Here is a 27798-nt window from a genome sequence, read left to right as displayed (position 1 = left end):
AGGACATTCTCCCAGAAGCTTTGTGGCTTGTCAACATGTAGTTTGGCATATTCCAGTCTGGCTTTTTTATGATTTGTTTTCAATAATGGTGTCCTCCTTGGTCGTCTCCCATGTAGTCCACTTTGGCTCAAACAATGACGGATGGTGCGATCTGACACTGATGTTCCTTGAGCATGAAGTTCACCTTGGATCTCTTTAGAAGTCTTTCTGGGCTCTTTTGTTACCATTCGGATTATCCGTCTTTTGATTTGTCATCAATTTTCCTCCTGCGGCCACATCCAGGGAGGCTGGCTACAGTCCCATGGATCTTAAATTTCTGAATAATATGTGCAACTGTAGTCACAGAAACATCTAGCTGCTTGGAGATGGTCTTATAGCCTTTACCTTTAACATGCTTGTCTATAATTTCTTTCTAATCTCCTGAGACAACTCTTTCCCTCGCTTCCTCTGGTCCATGTTGAGTGTGGTACACACCAAATATAACTGCATAAAAATGTTTCTTGTAGGCCTAGTTTATTTGATGTACTTTATGAAATATTTATTCATGATAAACTTCTTTGGAGAGTAGACAGCATTGCCTATTGTTAATATAATAATTTAATATTTTATTAATTTCTATAATAATTAATATAATAATTTCTTAATTAAAAAAAAATAAATAATAAACCTATCTCTGATAATCCCGGGTTGCAGATTTGTTTACGCATTAAACAATAAAAAATGTTGTTACCTCGACAATATCATCACGTGGCCACAACGTAATATGACGTTCCCACAAAGAGTTTATATGTGGTGGCCACGACAAAATTAAGTGAACCTATCATGTCCCCTGGCGGTCACCGTAGTATCATGTATGAAATATTGTCTAATTGATGCAGGAAGTCGGGAGCTGGTTTCAAATAACTGTTTGTGCTAGCATATTGGATGTATTGTGCAAACCATTACGATGCATCTGATTATAGTTTTGACTGCTTTGACCAACCTCATGCTGGTTCTGTCTCGTTTGAAAGAGTTGAGGTGGAACAGGGAGGGCGCCAAGCACACAGCAATGTTGGTTGGGGTCATCTGATTCTCCTCCACGCATGCGACCACCTCTTGGAGAAAGAGAAGGAGGCTCTGAAGGGCCTCCCTGTTTTCATCAGGCAGAAGGTAGATGGCTGCTTGAACCCCTGCAAATTGTTGCTCTTTGGGGAAGTCTGTAGGGAAATCAGACAATAAATACAGAATAATGGCTTAGGAACAGATGCTTCAGCTCATCTCTAAACAATCAAATTCAACAATTTGTTACACTTGGTGTACAACAGTATATTATTAGTTACAAATTTTGCTTTGCTTTGACTTGAGTTTGGCTTACATTGGTAGATGTGCAAGAAACTTTCACACAGTTTGCTGGAGAAGATGGGTTCAGGCAGGTCTCTGAAATACTGCTTCACCATGTCGGCCACATCAAAAGCCGACTGATTTTCAAAGGACATGCCATCGGGGTCAGCCTCCACCATGTCTCTTAAATTTTGAATACGGGATTTGACCCCAGACTTTCGGAAAAGCCCAACCTGTCAGGTTCGAACAAGATTTGTGTTGGCAAAGGGGATAAACTGTTACAGAGTGAAATGCTGCAGTTTACTCTGCATCAGAAAGACATTATCAGCAGAAATTATAATATCATAACATTATAGTATTCATGGATAAATATTGATATGGGTTTAGCCTGTCTAGTCTCATAAGAAAAAAAAAATTACTCTGTTTCAAATCAATATAGTGCAAGAGCACCTTTGGTAGACATTTCACCTGAAAACTTGGTTTGACTATTTTTTGCTTACGTTACATAATTTTATCACTACATAAAATAATTTTTTATTAATGACAATTTTTGTTGATGAGGATAGAATGAGAACTGATGTAGACACGTTTTCCTGTGAAATCTGGTATTTATAATAAGGGGGAAAATAGTTTTATATTAGCATAATTTTCATATAACTTTGCACATTCATTTTTTTTTTGTTGTTGTTGTTGGTAATTGGATTGCATACCTGATCCAAACACTCCGTCCTTAAGAACTCCATTGCTTTCAAAATACTTGGTGGCAAAGGTTTCCCCGATTGCTGGACATTTCGGAGCAAAGACACCCCAAACACCTTTCTGCTTTTATGTTCTGAAGGTTTAACCTTTTGGTAGACTTTCGGCACAGTCCTAGAATGGCAGAAGTGTACATTGATGTATTTTAGATAGTCATTTGCATTACTTATCTATATTTGTTTGAGATAATGTAGTATTGCGCTAAATTGAACGTAAAAGTAGCAGCATATATTAAGCAGATCACATTAACCATATTAGCAACATTGTGAAGCCCTCATGCACATTAGTGATAAATGTTCACATGTGTTTAACTGGCATTTCATCTGATTTTTGTAATAAGATTCTTATATATATATATATATTTGTTTTACCTCTCTGAGTTTGAGGAATCCAGTAGTAAAGAAATGAAGCATTTAAAAATGGATGTAGCGATTTTATTCTTTGGGTACATGTTGGCCTGCTGGTGAAAGCCTTGTGATGAATTTTGAACTATCCTATTCATTCAGCAAAGCCCATATTGATTTCCATTCTGAAAGACCTATTTTCATTAGATGGTGAACTTGCTGCCATGACTATAGGCTGTGTAGTAAAAAAAAAATAACCTGACAGCAATTTAGGGCCTGCATCTCATTATTTCTAAATAAATCAGGTTCAAGAACCTGAATATAAAGCTTCAAAGCTAATTAAATTCTGTTTTGCCAGAGCTAACTAATTTGACAAAAACTATTCAAAATTTCATACAATTTAGTTTCTCTTGATAACTTTAGCCTCAATTACCTCTTCATTTCTCTTTTCCAGCCTAACTCTCATCAACATCTAGCCGGTTTGTTCAATTAAAAGATAATATTGTGACGAGTCGGCTGCCTCCCCCCTAATTTTCATCACCACCCCGTCCCTTATTCGCCGCCCTTCTCCAGGCTCCCGACGGGAGTGGGTGTGTAGGGGAGAGGAGGGGCGAGTAATCGGCTCGGGCTGGCGGCGTGTGATGAGGATACGTGAAGGAAATGAAGCCTCATCACCGCCGCTGTTTAAATCCCGAGCGCGCCTCTCCTCAGGAGACCGGTCTCTCCCCCGTGCATGCACGCTGGTGTCCTCGCGGGTCCAGGAAGGGGTGAAGAGGGAATCCCGCGCCGCCAAGAGGACGAGCCGCCGGACCCGCCGTCCGGTTGAAGACCGCACCAGAGACGGCCGACGGGCCAGGATGCCGGGCCGTATTCCCCGCTGGAAGCTCCGGACAGCTCGAGAGGGACGAAGCCGCCAGAGATGCTGCCGCCCCTAGCACCCCGGTCCAGCGCGGGGAGCGCGTGCGGCCGCCGGACTCCGCCCCTTACCTGGACCCTTCCCCATCGGACACTCCCCATCCTTCATGAAACCCCAGCACTCGAGGACACCAGATCCCCCTTTTATTTTGGACACTTTATTTCCCTTTTGGACACTTTTCTTTCATTTTTCTGTTTAATAAAAGCCTCTCCGAGGCCTGACGCCACACCCACTGTGTCTGTCGTATGCTCCTCCCCCCACAATATCAATATCCAACTTATTCTTATTCTTCTATTCAAGCGCCCTGCATTGTGTACATATCTGCAATAACCAGTCTCATATACTATTTTTTGTAAAAGAAAGGAGAGGGAGAAGTTTTAAATGTTTTAAACTTATCTGAAATCCAAGTGAACTGACTCACAGTAAGGATGCTGAATACTAGAGCAAGCGATCAATGTGAATACGGGAGTAGACTTAAGAGCTTTGTAACTTTTGTAGTTAAGCTCAATGGTTGTTAAAACAAATAGCCCTATTAACTCCTTTCTCAAAAAATCAATTATCCTCGCCTCAAGCATTTTTTTTTCTTCTTCCAATTTGTCCAGTTAACTACACAAATAAATAATATCAAACATGTTATTAATTGCACTATTGGGAGCTTATTTATCAGATTTGGGTTAAAATATTTAGGGCAAGTACTTTCAACCTAGCAAATTTTCCCTATTAATGATCTGATCACAGAGAACATACTGACATTGCTTCATGTCAGTCTTGCAGGAAGTGTCACCAAACTGTACTGCACTTATGAAGTTGTTGATTATGTTCTTGTACACATAATTATTCAAGACAATCTACAGTAAGTCAAGCCTTGTGTCCCACTAGCATCACCGAACAGAAAATCAAACAGGGTTTCAAGCAGGTTTTCTGAACACTTCTCCATTAGTCGTGCCCAAATTCTTTCTATTAGTTGCTATTGTGGCTGTGTTGGGCTACTCAAGCTCTGATATCATCACAGATTCACAGTGTGTACCTTTTTGGGGAGAATGTGAACCTGTTAAACTAGAAAATGAGAAAAGTATTTTACCATCAAAAAATACACCCTTTGCTTTTAATTATGAATAAAATAAAAAGAGTTGGGGGAAAATCATTTTCTCACAAATTGGACATCAATGGCCCTAATCTCACAAAGAGCTAATCCCTGTCTCTGTTATGCTGTATCTTCACATGCTATCACATGATATAATCACAGTGTGAGAGTCCACTTCCAAAGTGGAAAAAAGAGCAAGACTTTGCTGTGTCATGCAGCCTGTGGTGTGAGAGGGTTCACTCTTGTTTTCACTCACTTGTTTTGAACTCAGTACTCTTAAAACCTTGTATATTTTGTCTGCTGAGAGATTTTTCATTGTTGTAATTTAGGATTAATAATGAATGAATCTCTAAACAGCAAGAATCTCACTCTCTCCTTTTCCTCCTCTCTCATCGTTCAGTGTTTTTAAGCAAGCTGCTTTTACCAAATTATATCTATCCCTCTTCCCCTCATGCTTTTCTTCCTAACCCGCCTTACCAGTTCCAGCCTTGTTTGCTGAAGGGTGAGTGCTTGTCCATCAGAGCTGTGAGCCTGAGAAGGCTCAGTCTTTTCAGCATGGAGACATGTGGTGCTGATTTGGCCTCTATGCCTGTGCTGGGGTTACTCACTGAAAGCATCTGTGCACTGGACCAGTGGGGCCTCTGTATTCTGAAATACACAAAATCAACCAAATTTTGTATGCTTTGTCAGTGAATGAATAATGTTATTTGCAAGGATTTTCTGTTGTTTGCTTGAAGGAAATGTATATTCTACATCCCTATAATTTATCATTAATTAGATCAGACACTTTTTCATCCCAGCTGCCTTAATTAATTGGTAGTTTATATCTCTTACCGATCAGTATGATCTATAGGCTGAGAAGTGTGTGCAAATGCATTTGTCTCCTCTGGCTCTTTGATCTCAAGGTGAATGTCAGTCAGAGAGGAGGGTGAGGGAGAACCCGAATGGGAAAAATCTGAATCCCCATCCTCTGACAAGTTGTCTGTCCAAGAGGTTACCAACTGTTGCAGGCAACAAATGCGTTCCATTACACTGTCCAAAGCTGAGAAAACGTCATCATCTAAAATATGCATATGATCTGGAACATTGTCATAAATGCTTACACGGTGATCACAAGTAGCCAGTGGGCTGCAAGCATGTGCCTGGTCCTTGGAGCTACTGTTTTTACATTGTCTACCTTGGTAACCATGGAAACTTCCAGTCCTCCAATTAACTGAAGTGTCGTTGATAGGTGTGAAGGTGCTATTGTGGGAGAGCACAGTTGGGAACGTCCCTGGCTTATGTCCGTGGGGAATTTCAAAGACGGGGTTGACATCAAGGTTGTGTTGGTTGTTGAAATGCTGCTCAAAGATTTGCTTCTGACCGTGTTCTTGTTTGGGCAGCCCATAGCGTTTGGAGTTGCTGCGCACCTTGGTCACAGGGCTTGGTGTGCTGACCACACTGCTGCTTTCTGAGCGGCTGCTACTTGATTGAGAAGGCGATGAGCAGGATGCAGGATTTCCAGTCTCGTCCTGGAGCTTCAAGTCTAGACATTGAAGATACTTCAGCTTTTCCTCACTAAGACCTTCCTGGATAATTGGGATAATTGGCCCACTTATGACAAGTTTGGTTTTCCTACTTTGGGTGTGTTGCTGTAGCGTGCTTCCTCTTAATCTAAGTTTCTCCATCTTCCGGAGAAGACTTTTGCCTTTTTCCACTGGAGGCTTTTCAGGAAGGCACTCTTCACTGCTCAAAATGTGATCTTCACTGGGAGATGGAGGTCTGCTGGATGAAGTGTCGAGAGATTGGATTTTATAGTTCGATGAGCATCTGGAGGAGCTACGACTTGTTTCAGGTTCCTCAGCCATTTTGTTAGAAGTGCTTCCCCCATCGCTGTCACCATTACTAGAGCTATAAGTAGAACAAAGCTCATGGCACTCCCCGCTATCAGTAAAAGAGGTCTCACAGCTCCCAGATCTCATCAGTCTTGAAATGGGGCTGTTCAGTGAGTCCAGTAGCTCATTGTCATCCACATGGATCCAGCGTTTATTCGTCCTGTCGAATGACCATTTTGGGCTAATGGCATAGAAATCTCCATCCTCCTCTTCATCTCCCTACATGTACAAAATTATTTGTTATACACAGCAAAGGATAGGGAGAAGGAAATGATTCCCCAGGCTTTTTTGTTTATACACAGTGTTTACATGGATCTTCTCCACAGTTTTCTCTCACTCACCCTTCTTTTGGATCGGCTCAACTCCAACTTTATCTCCACACACTTGTTTAAGGTACTTAATCTCCTGAAAGCAAAATAAAACATTGATGTCAAACGGGAAGACAACATGATGTCCCTCTCAAATTCCTCTCACTGAGATTAACAAGAAGCATTCAGTCTACGTCAACATAACGGACACTCATTCAGCCGAGGGGTTAAAAGCACTACCTGCAAAGAGAATCTAAGGCATCTTGATCCAGAAATTCATGATCACTCTTCACCCAGTCTATGTCAATGGGAAAACAGCAATCTGGAAGGCAAACAAAGTAAACTTAACTGCAGTAAAACGATTATAGTTCTAATAACAAAACTGTACTTTTGCGTAGTTATGCTGGTTTATTGCATTGTCTCTTTTCTAGGGCATGAGCAAAGTCCCATTCACAAAGCCCCCAATGAATCTCTATTTAGTGTCAATATAAAAAAAATAGGCTGTTGGAGCTTTGCTCATATCTTCAATACAGTTTTTAGATACTCTTCCCATGTCTAATTAGGACACATGGTTAAAGTTTGCAATTAGAAATAAAATAACTATTTACCGGTGAATAACTGTGCGTACTGAGGAAAACCAGCTGCACGAAGCCAATCACAAGCCTCTTTTGCTTCAATCTCTGGAAAGAGAAACAGTGCATTCAACACCATTATCATTTAAGTTTATTATTTTTTTCATATTTTTTTAAAACTGAGCTTACAAAGCAATTTTTTTTCCACTCCAAGTTTATCAACCATTCTTTAATTTACTTAATTTCTTGTAGATTAAAAGCATAGGCTGGCTAATTTGCTGCTAATTGAATGTCTTTGCCTTTAACATGATGGTCCAAAAGAATGCAGGCAGCAGGCACACATAATTTCAGTCTCCCTTGCTGCTTTTATTCCTTTGCCGCTCATTTACTTTAACCTTTTTATTTATTTATTTTTTTAACATAACACAGCTGGGATCAGATGGTGGCACTGACTAGCGATCCATGAAACCCTACATACGATTGTTTCACATAAGTGGCAAAGGGGTCAGAGAAAGACAACTGGATCTGTGGTACAAAGAACAGATGTCTCAGATATGTAAACATAGGGACCAAGTTAACGCTGCCACTCCCTGCTCTGATGCAGGAGTGGTCTGTAAAGGACCGCATTGGGATGATAGTCTCATGTAGCTGTTAGCAAGTTAGCACCGTGACTTGCTGTCAGATTGCATTATTACAGCTTATCTGGACTTCTAAATTCTGGTCTGGTTAAAAGAGCTTTGCAAAAGTTTCTTAGGCAGTTTGGAAGTCAACTTGTGAGGAATGTGTACTCATACTGGTATCTGACATAACCTCTACTTCTGCAAATTACTCTCTTCCAGACATTTTTGAGAACTCCAGTGTGGACATTATATAAGTGTGATCATATCGCATGGCTCTCCATTGTTTAATAGAGCTAAGCAGGGAAAGGCACTTCCTTTTCCAAGTACCTCAGACGGCCCTTCAGGAAGTTTTGCTTTTAGGGTTTGGATGCTGATAACAGATGTGGTTTATGATTGTCCTCCACCCACCCCAGAGGTCTCTGGAAGCCTAAGTGTCTAAACGTTTTGGGCGGGTCTTGGCTAATGGTGCTATGTGCTGCACAGGCTGTAAGCTATGAATGATACAAAATGCTGTTAGATTGGTTCTCTGATACCTCCCTTCCCCATTGCAGGAGACACTCAAGGTATAAGCCACTGAATAAAGTACTACAGCAATACCCCTGAGGCTTCAGGAACTGCCATAAACACCTACTTTCATAGAAGCTCTCAGAGAGTCGACTGACATGAGAAAAGCATCTATGGGACCCCTGAGGGGTGAAGAGCATCTTGTTTGGCTGACAGCTTGAACAGTTTTAACCTTGAGAGTTTTGACAGAGCTCAAGCAGAGCAAACTTTAGCTTTTGAATGAGTTAAAAAAAAATTCAAGAATGTTATAAGAGAAACTATAAGTTTCCCCAGAGTGATTCAAGATTATGATTTGACATAGAATTGAAGTGCACAAATAGAAGATCAGCGCTCATTCTCCAGGATCTTACTACTTTTTACTTATTCTTGTTTTGCAGTTCTTCCCTTCTGTTTATAACCTGCACTCACACATTCTTTAATTGTTTCTAAATTGTTGTAATTAAACTGTTTGTTACATTTTTCTTTAAAATCTGTATATCATTAGAGATAGGAGTGGGATTATAATTGTATTTTGTAACTAAAATTATTGTCACTGTACATATTTCTGTTTTTTTTTTTTTTTTTTTTTCCTATTTATATTACATGTTTAGGTTTTGGAATAGGGTTAATAGATAATATCATAAAATGGCCAAATCTATCTATATAAATACATGTATGATGCATAAAAAATGTCTATAGCTATAAATAGGAATTACTGCTTATGTTCCGGCAACGTAAACACTGTAAAGTTTCAGCAGTGACAATTAAATATGCGTTTAAAAACAGGAGTGAATCCTTTAAATGATTGTTTATTAAATAGATAGTTCCAGTCCTTGACTTTGATTGGTTAAGGCTCAACTAATCAACGTGCTCAACCAATCACTGTCTGTGTGTTGCTGTGGTCCCATGTATGTGACTGACTCCTGCTGGTGTTATGTCAGCTTTATTCACCTTTAATTTTAAGACCGCCACACTACTTTTCTACTGAAGCATGTATGCCTCCCCAATGGATGAGGCATTTATACTTGTTGTGATCACCATTGTACAATTATTTGAAGAAAGGGGGTGACTCAGAGTAATTGTCCTCTAAACCATTGGGAGGCAGTGGTGTTAAGTAGAAGTTCGCTAGAACAGCACTCAAAACTTGGGTTCTCATGTGGAGTTGGGGAATTAATTAATTTATTTTACATATAACTTTCTTTTACAACTGAATAGGTGTGGGTCAATTTGGAGGACACAAATTAAATGTTTTAGTACACTTAATTAAACTGAGAGAAGTGGGAGAAATGGTAATGTGCACACACGTGGAAATCCACATTTCCTTTTCATGATGGTCTCTCAAATTTATACAATGCATACAGCTAGCTGACGTTATGGAGAAGCAGCCTTATCTAAGAAATACTGGAGCTTAATTCACATAACATTACTGCAAGAATAATCTTGTAAGCAGTAAATGGTTATGCACTTTAGTTCACCTGTAGGCCACCCCACTTCAATGTGGTGGTGAGGTCCAAGGTTCAAGCTCAAAACACTTTTAGAGCAAAGACCCACAACCTCCTCGTCAAAGGGGCTGCGGAGGTGATGTCTCCTAAGGAGTGCAAAACTGTTTTTACAGCCACTCATTTCTGAATCCAAAAAAGGACAGTGAAATTTACCCCATTCTAGACCTACAATGGTAAAACAGTGTGCTCACAAAACAGTCATTCGAGATGGTTACGATGAAACTCTCACTCGTTTGACTGGGGGACTGGCTTGTGTCTGTGGATCTAAAGACATGAATGATTTTCATGGAAACATAGGGTTACATAAATACACTTGTCACAAATTTGTTTTATTAAAAGTCTTCCGCAAATTCCACGCCTATGTAAGCAGATGTAAGGAAATATTATATGTCAACAATAAGGTACAAGAGGCAGTGCTGTATTGTGAATTAGTCATGGCTAAAGGGAGTTGTTAAGCACGACACAAAGCCTTATTGCTTTTATAAAACGGTTACCAAAAAATACAAAATATTAAAACCAAAAATGTATGTATTGATATGTTACTTTTTTGAAGCAAGTTCGTTAAATGCTGTCCGTTCAGTAAACAGTAAATGGCAAGAGAATGTTCCGTGGAAACTGTGTGCTTCCACACACACACGCACACACACATCAACATATCACACAAGAAGCATTTCTCTGACGAGGGAAGGGCGTGATCTCAAAGTTAAATCATTAAATAAATGACAAGCAGTTATCTCTGCCGAAATACATAATACATGGAAAAGTTTTGATGCTATATTATTGATTATGTTGCTAAGGGTGTTATGCAGTGATACACAGAACCGTTGGGTGAAGGGGTAATAGCCGTCCTCTATCATGAATAAAACACAGCTGCTGACCAATCAGAATCAAGGAATGTAACTAATAATTTTACAAATGAGCAATATCACACTCGTAGATGGGAGATTTGGCGGTATATCAGCACTGCTATAATTCGGGTCATAGTTAATCACAGTGTGCCAAAATACAGCCATAACATCTATGAGTATGATATTGCATTTATACAACAGTTTGACGACACGAGTGTGTAAATACATAAGAAACAACAGCAGAGTGTCTTTAAAACCCTCTTGTGCAGAACTACTTCCACAGATTCAAATCTCAGTTTGACACTTGTAGTAATGAAGGAATGTTAAGTTGCTTCATTGAAAACTTATACTACTGTATTAAAAGCTCACTGTATTATGTAAAGTTTTATGAGAGAGATCTGATACAGTATTCATTCTTCATATTTACAAATAAACATTAATTTGAATGTCCGCTGAGGAAAGCGTTATCTTTGTTGTACGTTAATATCCTTAATATCACCTGTTAAGGTGGATTTCTGATGATAGCGCGGCTCAGTGCATTTTTTTAGCTGCATCAGGCTGTTGTTGAAACTAAAAATAACTTCCGTTTCTAACGTGTTTAATTTTCTATATAAAAGTCTTTACTGCTGACTCATAAAACAGTCTCTTGTCGCCAACTAATGGTGGAACAATGTAACTAAAATCACCATCACGAACAATGCACCATTTCTCAATACTAAACACTTTTATCTATTATTTATATAAAATATTATTTATAGAACTATAATATTTAATAAACACAACAGCAGCCATCATAAAAGGTGCAAGACAATTCAATCAAATTTACAAAGACGGCACTCTGATATACAGCATTGAATTTACATAAACATGATGAGATTTTGCCAAAACTATTTGCTCTGGAACAAATAATAGTTTAATGAAACCAAAGACTGCCCTTTAGATTTACCCAAAACAATTTATATCTCATGTTTAACCACTATCCTCTTAAGTCTGACGTCATGCATCACCACTTCCGTGTCCAAACAGAATGCCAAAAAAAAAAAAAAAAAAAAAAAAACGGTGCTAATATACTACCAAAAAATTATAATCTTCCCCTTTAACTCTAATTAAAGCCTCTAATTAAAAAACCTCAACTTGATCCCAATGAATTAAACAATTACAGACCAATTTCAAATCTCCCTTTTCTGTCAAAGATACTAGAAAAGGTAGTGTCCTCACAATTGTGTTCTTTCTTAGAGAAAAATGATATCTGTGAGGATTTCCAGTCAGGTTTTAGACCGTATCATAGTACTGAGACTGCTCTTATTAGAGTTACAAATGATCTTCTCCTGTCATCCGATCGTGGATGCATCTCTTTATTAGTACTACTGGATCTTAGTGCTGAGTTTGATACTATTGACCACAATATTCTTTTTAATAGACTTGAAAATTATGTTGGCATTAGGGGTAGTGCACTGGCTTGGTTTGAATCGTACTTATCTGACCGGCATCAATTCGTAGCAGTGAATGACGAGGTATCATATCAATCACAAGTGCAGTATGGAGTACCTCAAGGCTCAGTACTAGGGCCATTACTTTTTACACTTTATATGTTACCCTTGGGAGATATCATCAGGAAACATGGTGTTAGCTTTCACTGTTATGCTGATGATACGCAGCTCTATATTTCTTCACGGCCCGGCGAAACATACCAATTTGGAAAACTAACAGAATGCATAGTTGAAATAAAAAATTGGATGGCTAGAATTTTTTTACTGCTAAATTCTGAAAAAAACAGAGGTGTTAATTATTGGACCTAAAACCTCCGCATGTAATAACTTAAAACACAGTCTAATACTCAATGACTGCTCTGTCAATTCGTCGTCATCAGTCAGGAACCTAGGTGTGCTATTCGATAGCAATCTTTCCTTCGAAAGCCACATTTCTAGCATTTGCAAAACTGCATTTTTTCATCTAAAAAATATATAGAAATTATGACCTATGCTCACGATGTCAAATGCAGAAACGTTAATCCATGCGTTCATGACCTTAGGGATAGATTATTGTAATGCTTTATTGGGTGGTTGTTCTGCACGCTTAATAAACAAACTCCAGCTGGTCCAAAATGCAGCAGCTAGAGTTCTTACTAGAACCAGAAAGTATGACCATATTAGCCCGGTTCTGTCAACACTGCACTGGCTCCCTATTAAACATCGTATAGATTTCAAAATCTTGCCAATTACTTATAAAGCCCTCAATGTGTTAGGTGTAGAGAGAAGGACCCAGAGGCGAAGTCCAGGATAATCAAACAGAGGGTTTATTTAGTTCTTTGCAACGACAAAAGACAAAAACAGGCTGTCTGCCGTCCACCTCCTCTTCGGTAGCGCAAACAGGATTACAGAAGTTGAATAACAGGAACGAAAAAGTCTTAGAGACAGCTGGAGAGCGCAGTCACCGGCAGCGCAGCCAGGGGAAGCTCCTCAGCAGTAACAGGTGAGCCAGGGGTAGCCTCCAGGGGGGGCGAGACGCCAAAAGGCGCAAATACAGCAAAACTGGGCAGACACAAAAAGTCTAGACGGTTACTTGCAACAGACAGGACTGGACAGCAAACACGACAGGACGTAGACAGAGCAAGACTCGCTAAAGTAAAGGATCGTAGTAGCAGACGTACTGGCACACAGAGAGTAATAATCAGCAGTAATGCCTAGAAACAAACAGGTAGAAATAGAGAGGACAATCAGAGCAAAGATGGGGAACAGGTGTAGAAGCAATCAGCGCGAGCCCCGATTGCGATAGCAGACAGCTGGGGAGAGGGAGAAAGAGAAAATGACATAGAGAGAAGAAACTAGATGGCGAGAGTCAAACCCGGCTCGTGACAGTACCCCTCCCCCGAGGAGCGCCTCCGGGCGCTCCCGAGGCAGGAGACTGACGCGAGCGAAGGAAAACATCGATGAGCGAGCGGTCCAGGATGTCCCGGGACGGAATCCAGCTTCTCTCCTCCGGCCCGTATCCCTCCCAATCGACCAAATACTGAAAGCCCCTTCCCCGAGGGCGGACAGCCAATAATTTCTTGACCTTAAAGACAGAGGGGTTCTCGACAATGACAGGGGGGGAGGGAGGGGAAGGACGGGAGGCAGGCCGGACGACAGGTTTGATACAAGAGACGTGGAAGACCGGGTGAACTCGACGTAGGTAATTGGGAAGTCTTAGACGCACCGCTACCGGACTGAGGACCTTGACAATAGAAAAAGGACCGATAAACTTGGGTGCAAGTTTGCGTGACGGTGGGTGTAGAGGCAAATTGCGAGTGGACAACCAGACTTTTTGACCACAGACATAGCGAGGGGCACGGGAACGGCGTCGGTTAGCGGTACGGCGTGTGCGCTCTCTAGTTTGACATAAAGCCTGCCGCACCTTTCTCCAAGTGCGCCGACAACGAGAGATTAGGGCTTGGAAGGAGGGTACGGAAGCCTCTACCTCTTGAGAGGAGAACACTGGAGGTTGATAACCGAGACACGCATGAAAGGGGGAGAGCCCGGTTGCGGACGACGGTGAGGAGTTATAAGCATATTCGGCCCACCGAAGATTTTCACACCAGGAGGTGGGATTGTGGGCAGCTAGAGTACGGAGGAGGCGTCCGAGAATTTGGTTGGCGCGTTCGGCTTGACCATTAGTTTGCGGATGAAAGCCTGACGACAGACTGATAGTAGCCCCAATCTGTCGGCAGAACTCCCTCCAAAATTGCGAGACAAATTGTGGGCCTCTGTCTGAGACGATATCGGAGGGTAGGCCGTGGATCTTAAAAACGTGATCAAAAACTGAAAGAGCCGTTTCCTTGGCGGATGGGAGTTTCGGTAAAGGAATAAAATGAGCTGCTTTCGAAAAGCGGTCCATAACGGTAAGACGGACGGGACGGAATGGGTAGAGGGCGGAGCAGACCGGCCGGGGGAGAATTACCAGACTTGGACTGAGCGCAGACAGGACAAGAGGTGACGTAACGGCGAACCTCTCGGACCATAGCTGGCCACCAAAAACGTTGGCGGACAGAGGCCAGAGTACCCCTGACTCCGGGGTGAACCGCTAGACGAGAGGCGTGACTCCAACGGAGTACCGCAGAACGCACGGTCTCGGGAACGAATAACTTGCCTTCAGGACAACCGCGAGGGACCGTAACGAGAGAGAGGGCTCGTTTGACCTGTTGTTCAATTCCCCAGACCACTGCCCCAACCACACGCCCCTTGGGTAGGACAGTCTCGAAGGGTGGGGGGTCGTCTGGTGATTCGAACTGACGGGAAAGCGCGTCGGGTTTAGTGTTCTTTGAACCGGGTCTATAAGAAATTGTGAAATCGAAGCGGTCGAAAAATAACGCCCAGCGTGCCTGTCGGGCATTTAACCTCTTAGCCGAGCGGATATAGGCGAGGTTGCGATGATCTGTCCAGACAATGAATGGGAGGGTCGCACCCTCAAGCCAATGTCGCCATTCACCGAGTGCCAAACGGATAGCCAGTAGTTCGCGGTTGCCCACGTCATAATTGCGCTCGGCGGGCGAGAGACGATGGGAGAAAAACGCGCACGGATGGACCCGGTTGTCCAGCGGAGAACGTTGGGACAACACGGCACCCACACCGACATTAGACGCGTCGACTTCGACAATAAACTGACGTGTGGTGTCAGGGGTAATTAGGATAGGTGCCGAGGAGAATAATTTCTTAAGTCTGTTGAAAGCCTCCTGAGCCGACTCGGACCAGACAAAACGAGTCTGAGTCGAAGTGAGGGCGGTCAGGGGAGCAGCTACTTGACTGAAATTTCGGATAAAGCGCCGGTAAAAATTTGCGAACCCCAGAAATCTCTGGAGGGCCGTTCGGGAATCAGGAACGGGCCAATCGATAACGGCACGAACCTTGGCAGAATCCATACAAAGGCCATCGGCAGACACGACATAACCTAAAAAGGCTACCGACTTGACGTGAAAGGCGCACTTTTCAGCCTTTACGAAAAGACGATTCTCCAGTAGACGTTGCAATACACGACGCACGTGCTGGACATGATCGGAGACGGACGACGAAAAAATTAGTATGTCGTCCAAATAGACAAAGACGAAAATATTAAGCATATCCCTCAGGACATCATTTACGAGCGCTTGAAAAACAGAGGGCGCGTTAGACAAACCGAAGGGAAGAACCCGGTATTCAAAGTGACCTAGCGGGGTATTGAAAGCCGTTTTCCATTCGTCTCCTTCCTTGATGCGCACTAAATGGTAAGCGTTACGGAGGTCTAGCTTGGTAAAGATCTTTGCTCCCTGCAAGACCTCGAAGGCAGACGACATAAGAGGCAAAGGATAACGGTTTTTGATTGTTATATCGTTCAAGCCACGATAATCAATGCAGGGACGCAAAGAGCCATCTTTCTTGGCGACAAAAAAGAACCCCGCGCCAGCGGGAGACGAGGAAGGAACGATAGTACCGGCGGCAAGAGATTCGGAGAGGTATTTTTCTAGCGCCTTGCGTTCGGGGATAGACAAAGAATACAATTTCCCTCGCGGAGGTGTGCTACCAGGAACGAGATCAATACTGCAATCGTATGGTCGGTGAGGAGGGAGAGAAGCGGCCCGGGACCGGCAAAACACCGCTCGCAAATCATGATACTCCTTCGGGACGCCAGAAAGATCGTCAGGCTCCTCCTGAAACACAGAAACAGAGGACACAGCAGGTACAGCCGAAACAAGACACTTAACATGACACGACAATTCCCAAGACAGAATGGTCCCCTTAACCCAATTTATCTGAGGATTATGCTGAGTTAACCATGGGTGGCCCAAAACAATAGGAGTAAGGGGGGAGCGAAAAACTAAAAAGGTAATAGTCTCTTGATGGTTGCAAGAAATGGTAAGACTAACCGGGATGGTGGCACGGACGATCTTGGATAAGACACTTCCATCCAGAGCGAAAACTGGGAGAGGATCACCCAGCTCATGAAGGGGAACGCCGTGCTGGAGAGCCCAATCCTCATCAATGAAATTGCCCTCGGCCCCTGAGTCAATGAGGGCAGAGCAGGAAAGGGTGGCCCCTTTGCAAAACAAAAGTGCTGGGAAGGTGGTGCGAGGAGAATTCGCTGGGGAAAAAGTAGTCACACTCGCCCGTACTCCCCGATCTACGGACGAGCTCTGCCTTTTACTGGACACTGGATCGCGAAGTGCCCCTCAGCGCCACAGTAGAGACACAGCCTATGGTGAATTCTGCGTTGGCGCTCGTCTCCAGAGATGCTAAGGCTGCCCAGTTGCATAGGCTCAGGATCAGTCCTAGGGGCTGCAGAAAAAGAAGAGGTTGAGAATGGCAGAGGTGTCGGGGCAGGTGCACGAGCGCGGCGGCGCCCCTCAAAGCGCTTGTCAAGGCGGATAGCCAACTCCACCATCAAATCCAGACTAGACGGAGGATCGCGGGAAAAAATCTCCTCCCTGACGTCTTCCGTCAGTCCCTCCAGAAAACGTGCTGCGAGAGCCGGCTCATTCCACTCGCAGGTAGCAGCCAGGGTGCGAAACTCAATCGCGTAGTCAGCCGCGGACCGCTTCCCCTGGCGCAAAGATGAGAGTAGACGAGAAGCCTCTTGGCCAAAAACAGAGCGGTCAAACACCTTTATCATCTCATCCTTGAAGAGAAAAAAATTATCACAAAAGGCGGCCTCCTTTCCCCACACAGCCGCTCCCCAGTCTCGAGCTCGTCCGGAAAGGAGAGAAATGACGAAAGCGACCTTGGCACGATCCGCCGCGTAGGTGGCAGGCTGTAGGGAAAAGACCACCTCATACTGGGTTAGGAAAGCGCGGCATTGTGTGGGCTGACCTGAGTAGCAGGGCGGATTGTTAATCCGGGGCTCCGGGAGAGAACGGGGAGGCGAGACGGCAGGCTCGGAGCGCAGGGACTGCAGCTGGTTAGTCAAATCAGCAACTTGGGCTGACAACCCCTCCACGGCATACCTAGCAGCGGACAGTTCCTCCTGGTGTCGCCCCAGCATGGCTCCCTGAAGCTCTAACGCTGAGCGAATGGGGGTCTCCTTCGCTGGGTCCATGTTCGGCTGATTATTCTGTTAGGTGTAGAGAGAAGGACCCAGAGGCGAAGTCCAGGATAATCAAACAGAGGGTTTATTTAGTTCTTTGCAACGACAAAAGACAAAAACAGGCTGTCTGCCGTCCACCTCCTCTTCGGTAGCGCAAACAGGATTACAGAAGTTGAATAACAGGAACGAAAAAGTCTTAGAGACAGCTGGAGAGCGCAGTCACCGGCAGCGCAGCCAGGGGAAGCTCCTCAGCAGTAACAGGTGAGCCAGGGGTAGCCTCCAGGGGGGGCGAGACGCCAAAAGGCGCAAATACAGCAAAACTGGGCAGACACAAAAAGTCTAGACGGTTACTTGCAACAGACAGGACTGGACAGCAAACACGACAGGACGTAGACAGAGCAAGACTCGCTAAAGTAAAGGATCGTAGTAGCAGACGTACTGGCACACAGAGAGTAATAATCAGCAGTAATGCCTAGAAACAAACAGGTAGAAATAGAGAGGACAATCAGAGCAAAGATGGGGAACAGGTGTAGAAGCAATCAGCGCGAGCCCCGATTGCGATAGCAGACAGCTGGGGAGAGGGAGAAAGAGAAAATGACATAGAGAGAAGAAACTAGATGGCGAGAGACAAACCCGGCTCGTGACACAATGGTTTAGCTCCTCAGTACTTGAGCGAGCTCTTATCATATTATAGTCCCTCACGTCCGCTGCGTTCTCAAAATTCCGGCAATTTGATAGTAGCTCAAATATCAAAATCAACTGCGGGCGGCAGATCTTTTTCACATTAGCACCCAAACTCTGGAACAATCTACCTAACAGTGTTCGGGAGGCAGACACACTCTGTCAGTTTAAATCTAGATTAAAGACCCATCTCTTTAACCTGGCCTACACTTAATACATCTCCTATTCCAAATCCGTTAAAGGATTGTTAGGCTGCATTATTTAGGTCAACCGGAACCAGGGACACTTCCTATAACACCTGATGTACTCGTTGCATCAGAAGAAGAATGCAATCTACGCTAATATTAGTATCTTTCCTTCTTATTTCGAGGTCACCGCAGCCACCTGTATCCAGATCAGACAGTCACTGCAGTCTCCCGGATCCAGTCCGTGCCCATCAGCACCCAGAGATATCCTCTACAGCCCTGAATGTCAGCAGAGACCACATCAACTAGATGAGCCCCAGAGACAGATCATCAGTGAAGACCTCATCGCCTAGACGGCCATCGACGCAAGACAGCGAAAACCAGATGAGTCCTCTCCAATCTGATTTTGTGGCAACTTGGAACTCTTGCATCTACATTAATATTAGTCTGTTTGTTTCTTATTCCCAGGTCACCATAGCCACCAGATCCAGTCCATATCCAGATCAGATGGTCACTGCAGTCGCCCGGATCCAGTCCAAACCTAGAGCAGATGGTGGATCAACACCTACAGCCGAATGTCAGCGGATACCGTGTCAACTAGATGAGCCCCAGAGACAGGTCATCAAGAAAGAACTCCTACCCTAGAGGGAGGAGAGGACGCTGGCGTTGAGTGTTCGCCGCTTCTCCACTCTAGATACTAGATGCCTTGGACATACGTGTATGGATACTGAACAAAAAGGTGTTGGACTTTTAAGGTTTATTGTTTTTATTGACAATCTGGTTGATAGTGGACGGAAGCGAGTGCTCGCAGTTGCCGTGTAGTTAACCAATTCACGGTTTTCCAGCACTGTACTTAGCGCGATACCACTATCTGCCTTCCTGGCTTTGGTTCTCTGCATACGATACGGATGCATTCTCAAGTTCTTTACCACGTTCTGCTTCTCCTCTGTATACTGCCTTTGTGGCTAGCGGCTAATAACAAATGCGGTGCCCGTGTGGCTAACATAATGAAGTACTCAGCTGCTCAACTAATGGAATATAATAACTACAATACTCCAAACTGTAAAACTGTTATTAAAGAACTTGGACTCTTACGTCGGCGTCGCTACATCCATAGAGGCTCTCGACGAAAGCTTGTCTACTCTCGACCTGGCGATACTGTTTCTTCCGTCTGGACTGCTGGGCGCTCGGTCGCATCTCTTCCGCGTCATCAGAGCACTGATGCTCTGTGGACTACTACTACTGGAGACACTGCTACAGCGCCCCCCACGGAGTTCGCTGGAAAACGTGGAGTGGATTTCAGCCTTCTCCGGCCAGTACATAGATGTGTTGATCCTTATAACTTTAAAGTTGAATTGTTCAATACACAATCTCTAACAAATAAATCTGGTTTTATACTTGACCATATTCAGGACAAAGGATTGGACATAATGTGTCTCACAGAAACCTGGCTTCAACCAGATGTTTTCTCAGTTTTAAATGAGACTTGCCCATCTGGCTATTCCTATCTCCAAAAAGCCCGTAAAACTGGCCGTGGTGGTGGCTTGGCTGTTATCTACCGCAGCCATTTGGATTTTTCCCCCCTAGCCCTCCCTGAACTGTCTTCTTTTGAATGTCTGGCATTTAATTGTAAATCTCCACTCGCAATGACAGTATTGCTAATTTACCGACCTCCCAGAACAAACTCAGGTTTTATCTCTGAACTATATGATCTTATTTTAACTTTATGTGCAGCTTCTTCGAATATAATAATCCTTGGTGATTTTAATATCCATGTGAACAACATTTCCTGTCCTTTTGCTACAGAATTTCTGCAGTTATTGGACTGCTTAAACCTGAAGCAGCATGTTGATGCCCCTACACACTGTAAGGGAAATACGCTTGATCTGGTCATTACTGACTTTGCTTCTTTAAGTACTCCCTCTGTTTATGATTTGGCTGTATCTGATCATAAGGTCATCTCTTTTGAGCTGTTCTGCCAGTCCCCTTATGCTAAGCCCAAACGTGAAATAAGTTTTAGAAACTTGAAGAATATAAACACAGATGCCTTGACAGTAAGCCTACAAAACCTCCAATCTGAAAATGTGCCATCAGTTATTGAATCTGTGGAGTTTTATAATAAGACATTGACAGACATCTTGGATCTACATGCACCTATCAAAACCAGAACAGTTGCATTCTCCCGCTCAGCTCCCTGGTTCACAAGAGACCTGCGGAAAATGAAAGCAGCTGGACGTGCCCTTGAGCGTAGGTATACAACGACTGGACTTACTGTTCACAAATTGGCATATCGGGACCATCAAAAAGCCTATCTGAGGTCCATCAAAGAGGCACAGACACAGTTCTACTCAAATATTATTCAAAATACTCCTGGGAACTCTAAACAGTTGTTTTCCACTGTAAATCATCTGCTTAAGCCTCAAAGTGCACCATTCATGGGAGCCACAGAAGAACAATGCAATGACTTCATGGCTTTCTTTAGAACCAAAATTGCTCAAATTCGCTCCTCCCTCCCCAGGCCTTCCACTACAGCTGTACCTTCTGCTGACCTGCAGGTTGGTATTTCTGGACTGTTCTGCACCTTTCCAGAAGTTACTCTTCTTGAGGTTGAGGATATTATTAAGCGGATGAAATCAACCTCATGTGCCCTAGACCCTTTCCCTACAGCACTTCTGAAAGCAAATGTTTCTGCTATCAGTCCAATCATTTCAAGGATAGTAAACCAATCACTACAGTCTGGTCATGTTCCAGCTTCTTTAAAAATCGCTATAATCAGGCCACAACTTAAGAAACCTTCCCTTGATCCTAAGACTTTTGCTAACTATCGGCCCATATCTAATGTGCCTTTTCTTTCTAAAGTCTTGGAGAAAGTAGTTGCTAGACATCTCTGTGATCATCTACAACATAACAACATTTTTGAAAAGTTTCAGTCTGGCTTCCGCCCTGGACATAGCACGGAAACAGCATTAGTGAGAGTTACAAATGACCTATTGATGACGGCTGATGCTGGATCATCATCACTCCTTGTCCTTTTGGACCTCTCTGCTGCATTCGATACTGTTGATCATGGTATACTTTTGAACAGGCTTTATCACTCGGTTGGACTTAACAATGATGTCCTGTGTTGGTTTGAGTCATACCTAACAGGCAGGTCAGAATTTGTGGCTATGGGAAGTTCAAGATCGCGCTCACACGCTGTTGGATGTGGTGTTCCACAAGGATCAGTTCTGGGACCTATTCTGTTTATTATTTACATGTTACCCCTTGGCAAAATCATCAGACGCTTGGGAATGTCTTTTCACTGCTATGCTGATGATACACAATTATATATGAAAACTGGTACTCAATCATCGTCCATGTCATCCTCATTATCTGCACTTGCTGTGTGCATGGAGGAGATACGGGAGTGGATGAATAATAACTTTCTCCAGTTGAACAGTTCAAAAACAGAGGCCATTCTCATTGGCTCTCCTCATCAGATTAGAACATCTACCATAAAGTGTATTACATTTTTTGGTCAGGATATTCCTTTATCATCAGTGGTCACCAATCTTGGTGTTAGATTCGATCCGCATTTAACCTTTGAGGCTCATATTAAGCATCTCTGCAAAACATCCTTTCATCATCTCAGGAACATAGCTAGACTTCGCCCTACACTCACCCTACGCGATGCTGAGAAACTTGTTCATGCCTTTGTTTCATCTAGACTTGATTACTGTAATGCGCTTCTCATTGGGATTCCTGATAAGAGCATTCAGAAACTTCAACATATACAAAACTGTGCAGCCAGGATCCTAATGAGAGTACGTAAACATGAGCATATTACTCCAATCCTCCAGTCTCTTCACTGGCTTCCCATTTCGGCTCGGATAGAGTACAAAGTTTCCCTTCTTACACATCAGTGCATCCATGGGGAGGCCCCTATGTACCTTAAAGAACTCCTTATTCCTCATACTTCAGTACGCTCTCTCCGCTCCACAAATACTCACCGGCTCCTACTACCTAGGACTAAGATGCGCACAATGGGGGATAGAGCATTCTGTACAGCTGCACCTAGCTTATGGAATGCACTGCCTGATCACTTGAGAGCTCCACAGGCAATTGATGTCTTTAAAAAGGGACTAAAAACACACCTTTTTAAAAAGTTTTTTTGTTAAGTTTTACTGTGTTTTACTGGAGCTGTTTTATTCATACTTGTATATTGTATCATCTATTATGACTCTTCTGTAGCACTTTGAGATTTTTTCGAAAATGTAAAGTGCTTTATAAATAAAATGTATTATTATTATTATTATTACCCTAAACGGCCACCGGCACAAGGCCATGGGAACCAGATGAGTCCTCCCCAATTTGACTTTGTTGCAATATGGAACTTTTGCATTATTATTGACATTTTACTTTATTATTTTAATACTGTAAGGTTGCTTTGACACAACTTGTATTGTAAAAAGCGCTGTATAAATAATCTTGACTTGAATTGACTTTAACTCATACCGAAATCCCAGATCGCCAGACAATGAAAAAATACATATAAATAAATAAGTATAAAAATAATTTGTATTTGGGATGCTGTGAGCAAGGAGACTGTAGTATATACCATAGGTTTGAAAACGTTTAGCTTAAATGTTTAATATGAATAAACAATGCTCATAAACAGTTGTTGAGATAGTATTAGGACTTGGAAACAGCATTTGTTGGACGCGCATTATGTCATCACTTAACAAGCAAATAGAGAAATCAGAGCCAGCAGTAAATTCCAGAAGATCTGGCCGCGGTGAGGGGCTCTTATGAGACGTTATCTTTATTAACAAACTGCATATCTGAACTATAAACAAGTACATTCTCACCTGAAAACCTCTTAAAACTACATTCCGTGACACAAAAACAGTAATATTTATAAAATGGTACTTGATTTGGGCATCTGCCATTACACTTGCTGTAAGTGGAGTGATACGATTGCAAACTGTGAAACGGCTGCTGGAGTTCTGATATCACTGTAATATTGCACTTTTATCAGCCAATCAGATTTGAGGACCAGAAAGAACTGTATAAATTGTGTTAAAAAAATACATAAAACATTCTATTGCCATTTACATCTAGCAGAAGGATGGGATTTAATGATTTAATTTTTTAAAAATGACATATTACTGCATATTTTTTGCCTTTAATAGCCTGTATGCATTGTGTTGTAATCGTTTTATATAAGCAATAAGCCCTGTGAAGCCATGGTTTACAGTGAATTTAGAATAGCTAAGTGGCTCCCCATTTTTGGGGCGATTTGGATTTGAGTGTATGTTTTTTCCCCTCTTTATATAAATTAAAACTATAAATTAGGGGCCGCATTTCCGCATTTATCCAAACATACAAAAAGTATGTTTTTGTGACTGTAAGTTTAATTTATGACATATGAGGCTGTGTGCTCTCTATCCTGCATCTAGTTTTTGAGATCAAACGTCAGGAATAAAAGTTACTGGCTTTATAACTATGACCATAATCATAAGATGTGGCAAAGAAGTTTTCGAGCCATGTTAGCTGTTTTTCCATGAACTTGCATAGCTGTTTTCTGAATGACAAATATGCTCCATTTCAACAGAGACATGACTGATTTCAATGAAAAGCTTGGCAGCTACAAAAAAATTAGGTCATTGGGATAATTACTCGGACATTCTGTTGTTACTCCTGGTTGCTAACAACAGTCGTTTCATAGATCAAATGTGCTAGGGAAAATAGAGACTGTATCTACTCAGAGGTATAGTTACCACTTTCCAGTAATCAGAGATTATCTTTGCTTGTATACTGTCATAGTTATGTCAGTTTATGTCTTTGGTTTCTCCCTTTGTCTCCCCCTGTAGATCTGTGTGAATTGGTTTAGCCCTCGTTTGTCCTGATCCCCGTCACCTGTCTGTAATTATAAGTTACCCTTTATAAGTCTGTCTTTGAGTTCAGTGTATTGTCGGTCCTTAACATTATTCTGATGTGCGTGAAAGCCCTTTGTGTTCCTGTCTGTTCCAGCCTTGTTCATCTTGGAGAATTCTATTAAATATATTGTTGATTGTTAATCTCGTCTATCGTCTCGTCTCGTCCTGCACACACCCGTGACAGAAGGACCGACTGACAAGAGTTTACCCGGCACCTTTCCCTGCGTTTCTTTTCCGTTTTTTGTATCAGTGTTTATTTTATTTATTTATTTTTTTTCCCGTCATGGATGATCCTAATGTCCTCATCATCCTCCTGAAGCAGGGGAACCGCTCTCTCGAGGACCACACCAGAGACTTCATATTCCTCGCCCCGTTAACGCACTACCCAGACAGTTGCCTATGCACGTTCTTCCGCATCGGACTTAATGATACCATCAAGAGGCAGCTGTCCGGGGAGGGTCCTCGAGAGAGCCTCGCCGGATACATCGAGTGGGTGCTGGCGTCCAGTGGATCTCCCTGGACTGTCGGCTTTGTCGAGGAGGACGTCAGCCCCGCTCACGACCCAGAGAACAGCCAACCATCGCCCCGACACGCAGAGTGTGAACCCGAGCGCACCGCGGATGAGGGATTAGAGCCGCGAGCGACAGAACCGGAGTCCTCTCCGGCTGATCAGGTGCGTGAGCCGGATTCTACATCTGTGACGGTGGATTGCGACGTGGAGCAAGTGAGGGAAATGGAGAGCCCTGCCCACTGCAACTCAGCTGGGGGTGAGCTGGAAAACATCTCTGGGGACTTAATTGACTTTGTTTCCGAAGTTGTGGAGTATAACACGCCTGATTTAATAGACTTTTTCTCTGAACCTCTGGATTACATAAATTTCCCACCCACCCGCCCTCTTCTGTCTGAATCTGCCTGGTCCCCGCTGGTTCCGCCCAGCCGTCCTGAGTCCCCGCTGGTTCTGCCCAGCCGTCCTGAGTCCCCGCTGGTTCCGTCCAGCCGTCCTGAGTCCCCGCTGGTTCCGCCCAGCCGTCCTGAGTCCCCGCTGGTTCCGCCCAGCCGCCCAAAGTCTCCCAGGCCATCAGTCAGTCCCCTTGCTCACCCTCAGCCCACCATCTCTGCAGTGGGCTCGCCGCAGGGATGCCAGCTTACATCGGTGGCATGGCTGGAGGAACCCTCAGCTCCGCCTCCAGCCTACGAGTCCAGATCTCCACCTTGGCCCTCCGACCCTGCGGCTCCACCACGGCTCTCGACGCCCTCCTCTCCACCGTCGCCCGTCGGTCCACCAGCTTCACCGGGCTCCATCGTCTCTCCGGCTCCGCCCTGGTCAGTCGTCGTCCCTCCTCCGCCTCGGCCGCCAGAGCCTCCTGTTCCGCCTTGGCCCTCCGGATCCACGGTGTCGCCCTGGATCTTCGGCTCTCCATCTCCGCTTCGGGTTCCTCTGCCAGCTGCTCTGCCTCTGTCGGTCGGCCCCACGGAGTCGGCGGTCCTTCCTCCACCATGGCTCCTCCCTCCGTCGGCTCCGCCGTGGGCCGTCATCCTGGCTGCGATCTGGGTCCTGCTCTCCTGCTTCAGGTCCCTCCTGTGTGTTCCCTGGCTCCTCCCACCGTCGTCGCCCCCCCTGGACTGTCTTGTCTAACCCTTGGACTCTTGTCTTGGTCCCCCTCCCGGGGTTGCGTCCTCCACCTAAGCCTCCTCCATGGATTCTGTTTTGCTGCCCCTCTAGTCTGTTTTCTGTTTCTGTTTTGTACAGCGCGAGGACGCGCCTATGCGGAGGGGGGCGTAATGTCATAGTTATGTCAGTTTATGTCTTTGGTTTCTCCCTTTGTCTCCCCCTGTAGATCTGTGTGAATTGGTTTAGCCCTCGTTTGTCCTGATCCCCGTCACCTGTCTGTAATTATGAGTTACCCTTTATAAGTCTGTCTTTGAGTTCAGTGTATTGTCGGTCCTTAACGTTATTCTGATGTGCGTGAAAGCCCTTTGTGTTCCTGTCTGTTCCAGCCTTATTCATCTTGGAGAATTCTATTAAATATATTGTTGATTGTTAATCTCGTCTATCATCTCGTCTCGTCCTGCACACACCCGTGACATATACATTTTTACTAATTGTTACATATAGTGCTGATTTTTAAATGTTTTATTTAAATTACCAAGAATTTGTCATAATCAGCAGCCAAACATTAGTGAGACCTTGTCATAGAAACTGTTTCTGCCCTTTAATTTCAGTCTAGACAGCCGACAAAAATATGTACTCCTATATTATGTGACTCATACATAAAAGTCAAAATAAAATAAAACAAAATCGATCAAAAATAAAACCTACAAACAGGTATTTAGATCAATAATAACATGCAACATCATTTACTACGTTGACTTTTTCGCAGGACCTTTTAAAATTATTCATGTAACATTAAGATGTTACAACTGCTTCACTGATAACATATGTCACTGCAGATTTACAAGCAAAAGACTGTATTCATTTAACAAAATTATGATTATGCTTGTTCTGCCCTATTTATCAGAATATCGAACAGCTCAAATGTACCATGCACTCATTACTAGGAGCAATTTATTCATAAAATGGCTTACATCAGCTTTAGATTCATTGTACATAACACTTTAGAAAAATTTAAAAGGCAAAATGAGCAAGCGTAAAGATTTTTACTTACTTGTAATAAGCATTGCTCTTCGTTTGGTTCTTAACAAGGAAATGCCAGACAAAAACCTCAGACTTATTAAGTATAATAAAGAGTGACAGGCTTTACCACAAGAACATGAGATAGGCAATATGTTTTAAGCTTAGATTAACTGATGCAAAGTATTGATACTTTTAGTAGAAAGCTAGCCTTCTCATTCACACTGGTCGTCATAATGAAATCACAGGAAAGGCATTCCCCTCTTTCCTCACTGGACCAAACACAACACATCTTTGACTGGGTGGGTTGTTCCCAAAGAGAACAAAGTAAACAATGACTTATCAAGGTTATTTACAGTGAGTGCCTGTAATTATTCTAAGCATTCAACAGTTCTTTCTTGTCCTTGAATCTGATTGCCTAAGAGGTTGTTCCAGCCATGAGATATTAATGAGATATAACATTTCTCACAGTGAACGTCATGGTGGATGACCAAACCCACTATAATTTTACAAATACTACTGCAGTTATGTCATAGAATGTACTTTGTAGGCAAGAATGTTGTTTAGACTGCAGAATGCAGTTTATTAATAGAGATAGCGCCTATTTGAAAATTTGGTGAAATACATGAGATGTGAGCTCTAAGGTTTCAGTGGGCGTTCAGTGCT

At 43.3% G+C, this 27798-nt stretch overlaps 1 protein-coding gene across 1 annotated transcript in view; it reads right to left on the bottom strand.

Annotated features, from left to right (window-relative positions):
* The window catches only part of LOC141292303 (rho GTPase-activating protein 7), a 39786-nt gene extending 12477 nt beyond the window's left edge, over positions 1-27309 (bottom strand). The window contains exons 1-9 of the mRNA XM_073824309.1: positions 27167-27309; positions 7211-7282; positions 6843-6924; positions 6636-6699; positions 5255-6513; positions 4898-5068; positions 2031-2190; positions 1355-1553; positions 983-1196 (exon numbers count right to left, since the gene is read on the bottom strand). Coding sequence (XP_073680410.1) covers positions 983-1196; positions 1355-1553; positions 2031-2190; positions 4898-5068; positions 5255-6513; positions 6636-6699; positions 6843-6924; positions 7211-7282; positions 27167-27179 — 2234 coding nt within the window. The 5' untranslated portion in view covers positions 27180-27309. The remainder of the gene's footprint in view (positions 1-982; positions 1197-1354; positions 1554-2030; positions 2191-4897; positions 5069-5254; positions 6514-6635; positions 6700-6842; positions 6925-7210; positions 7283-27166) is intronic.
* Positions 27310-27798: the final 489 nt, after the last annotated feature.

Source organism: Garra rufa, chromosome 19 (assembly GCF_049309525.1).
Source record: "Garra rufa chromosome 19, GarRuf1.0, whole genome shotgun sequence".
NCBI lineage: Eukaryota > Metazoa > Chordata > Actinopteri > Cypriniformes > Cyprinidae > Garra > Garra rufa.
Note: the sequence above shows the minus strand (reverse complement) of the source record. Positions and strands in the feature narration are given on the sequence as shown.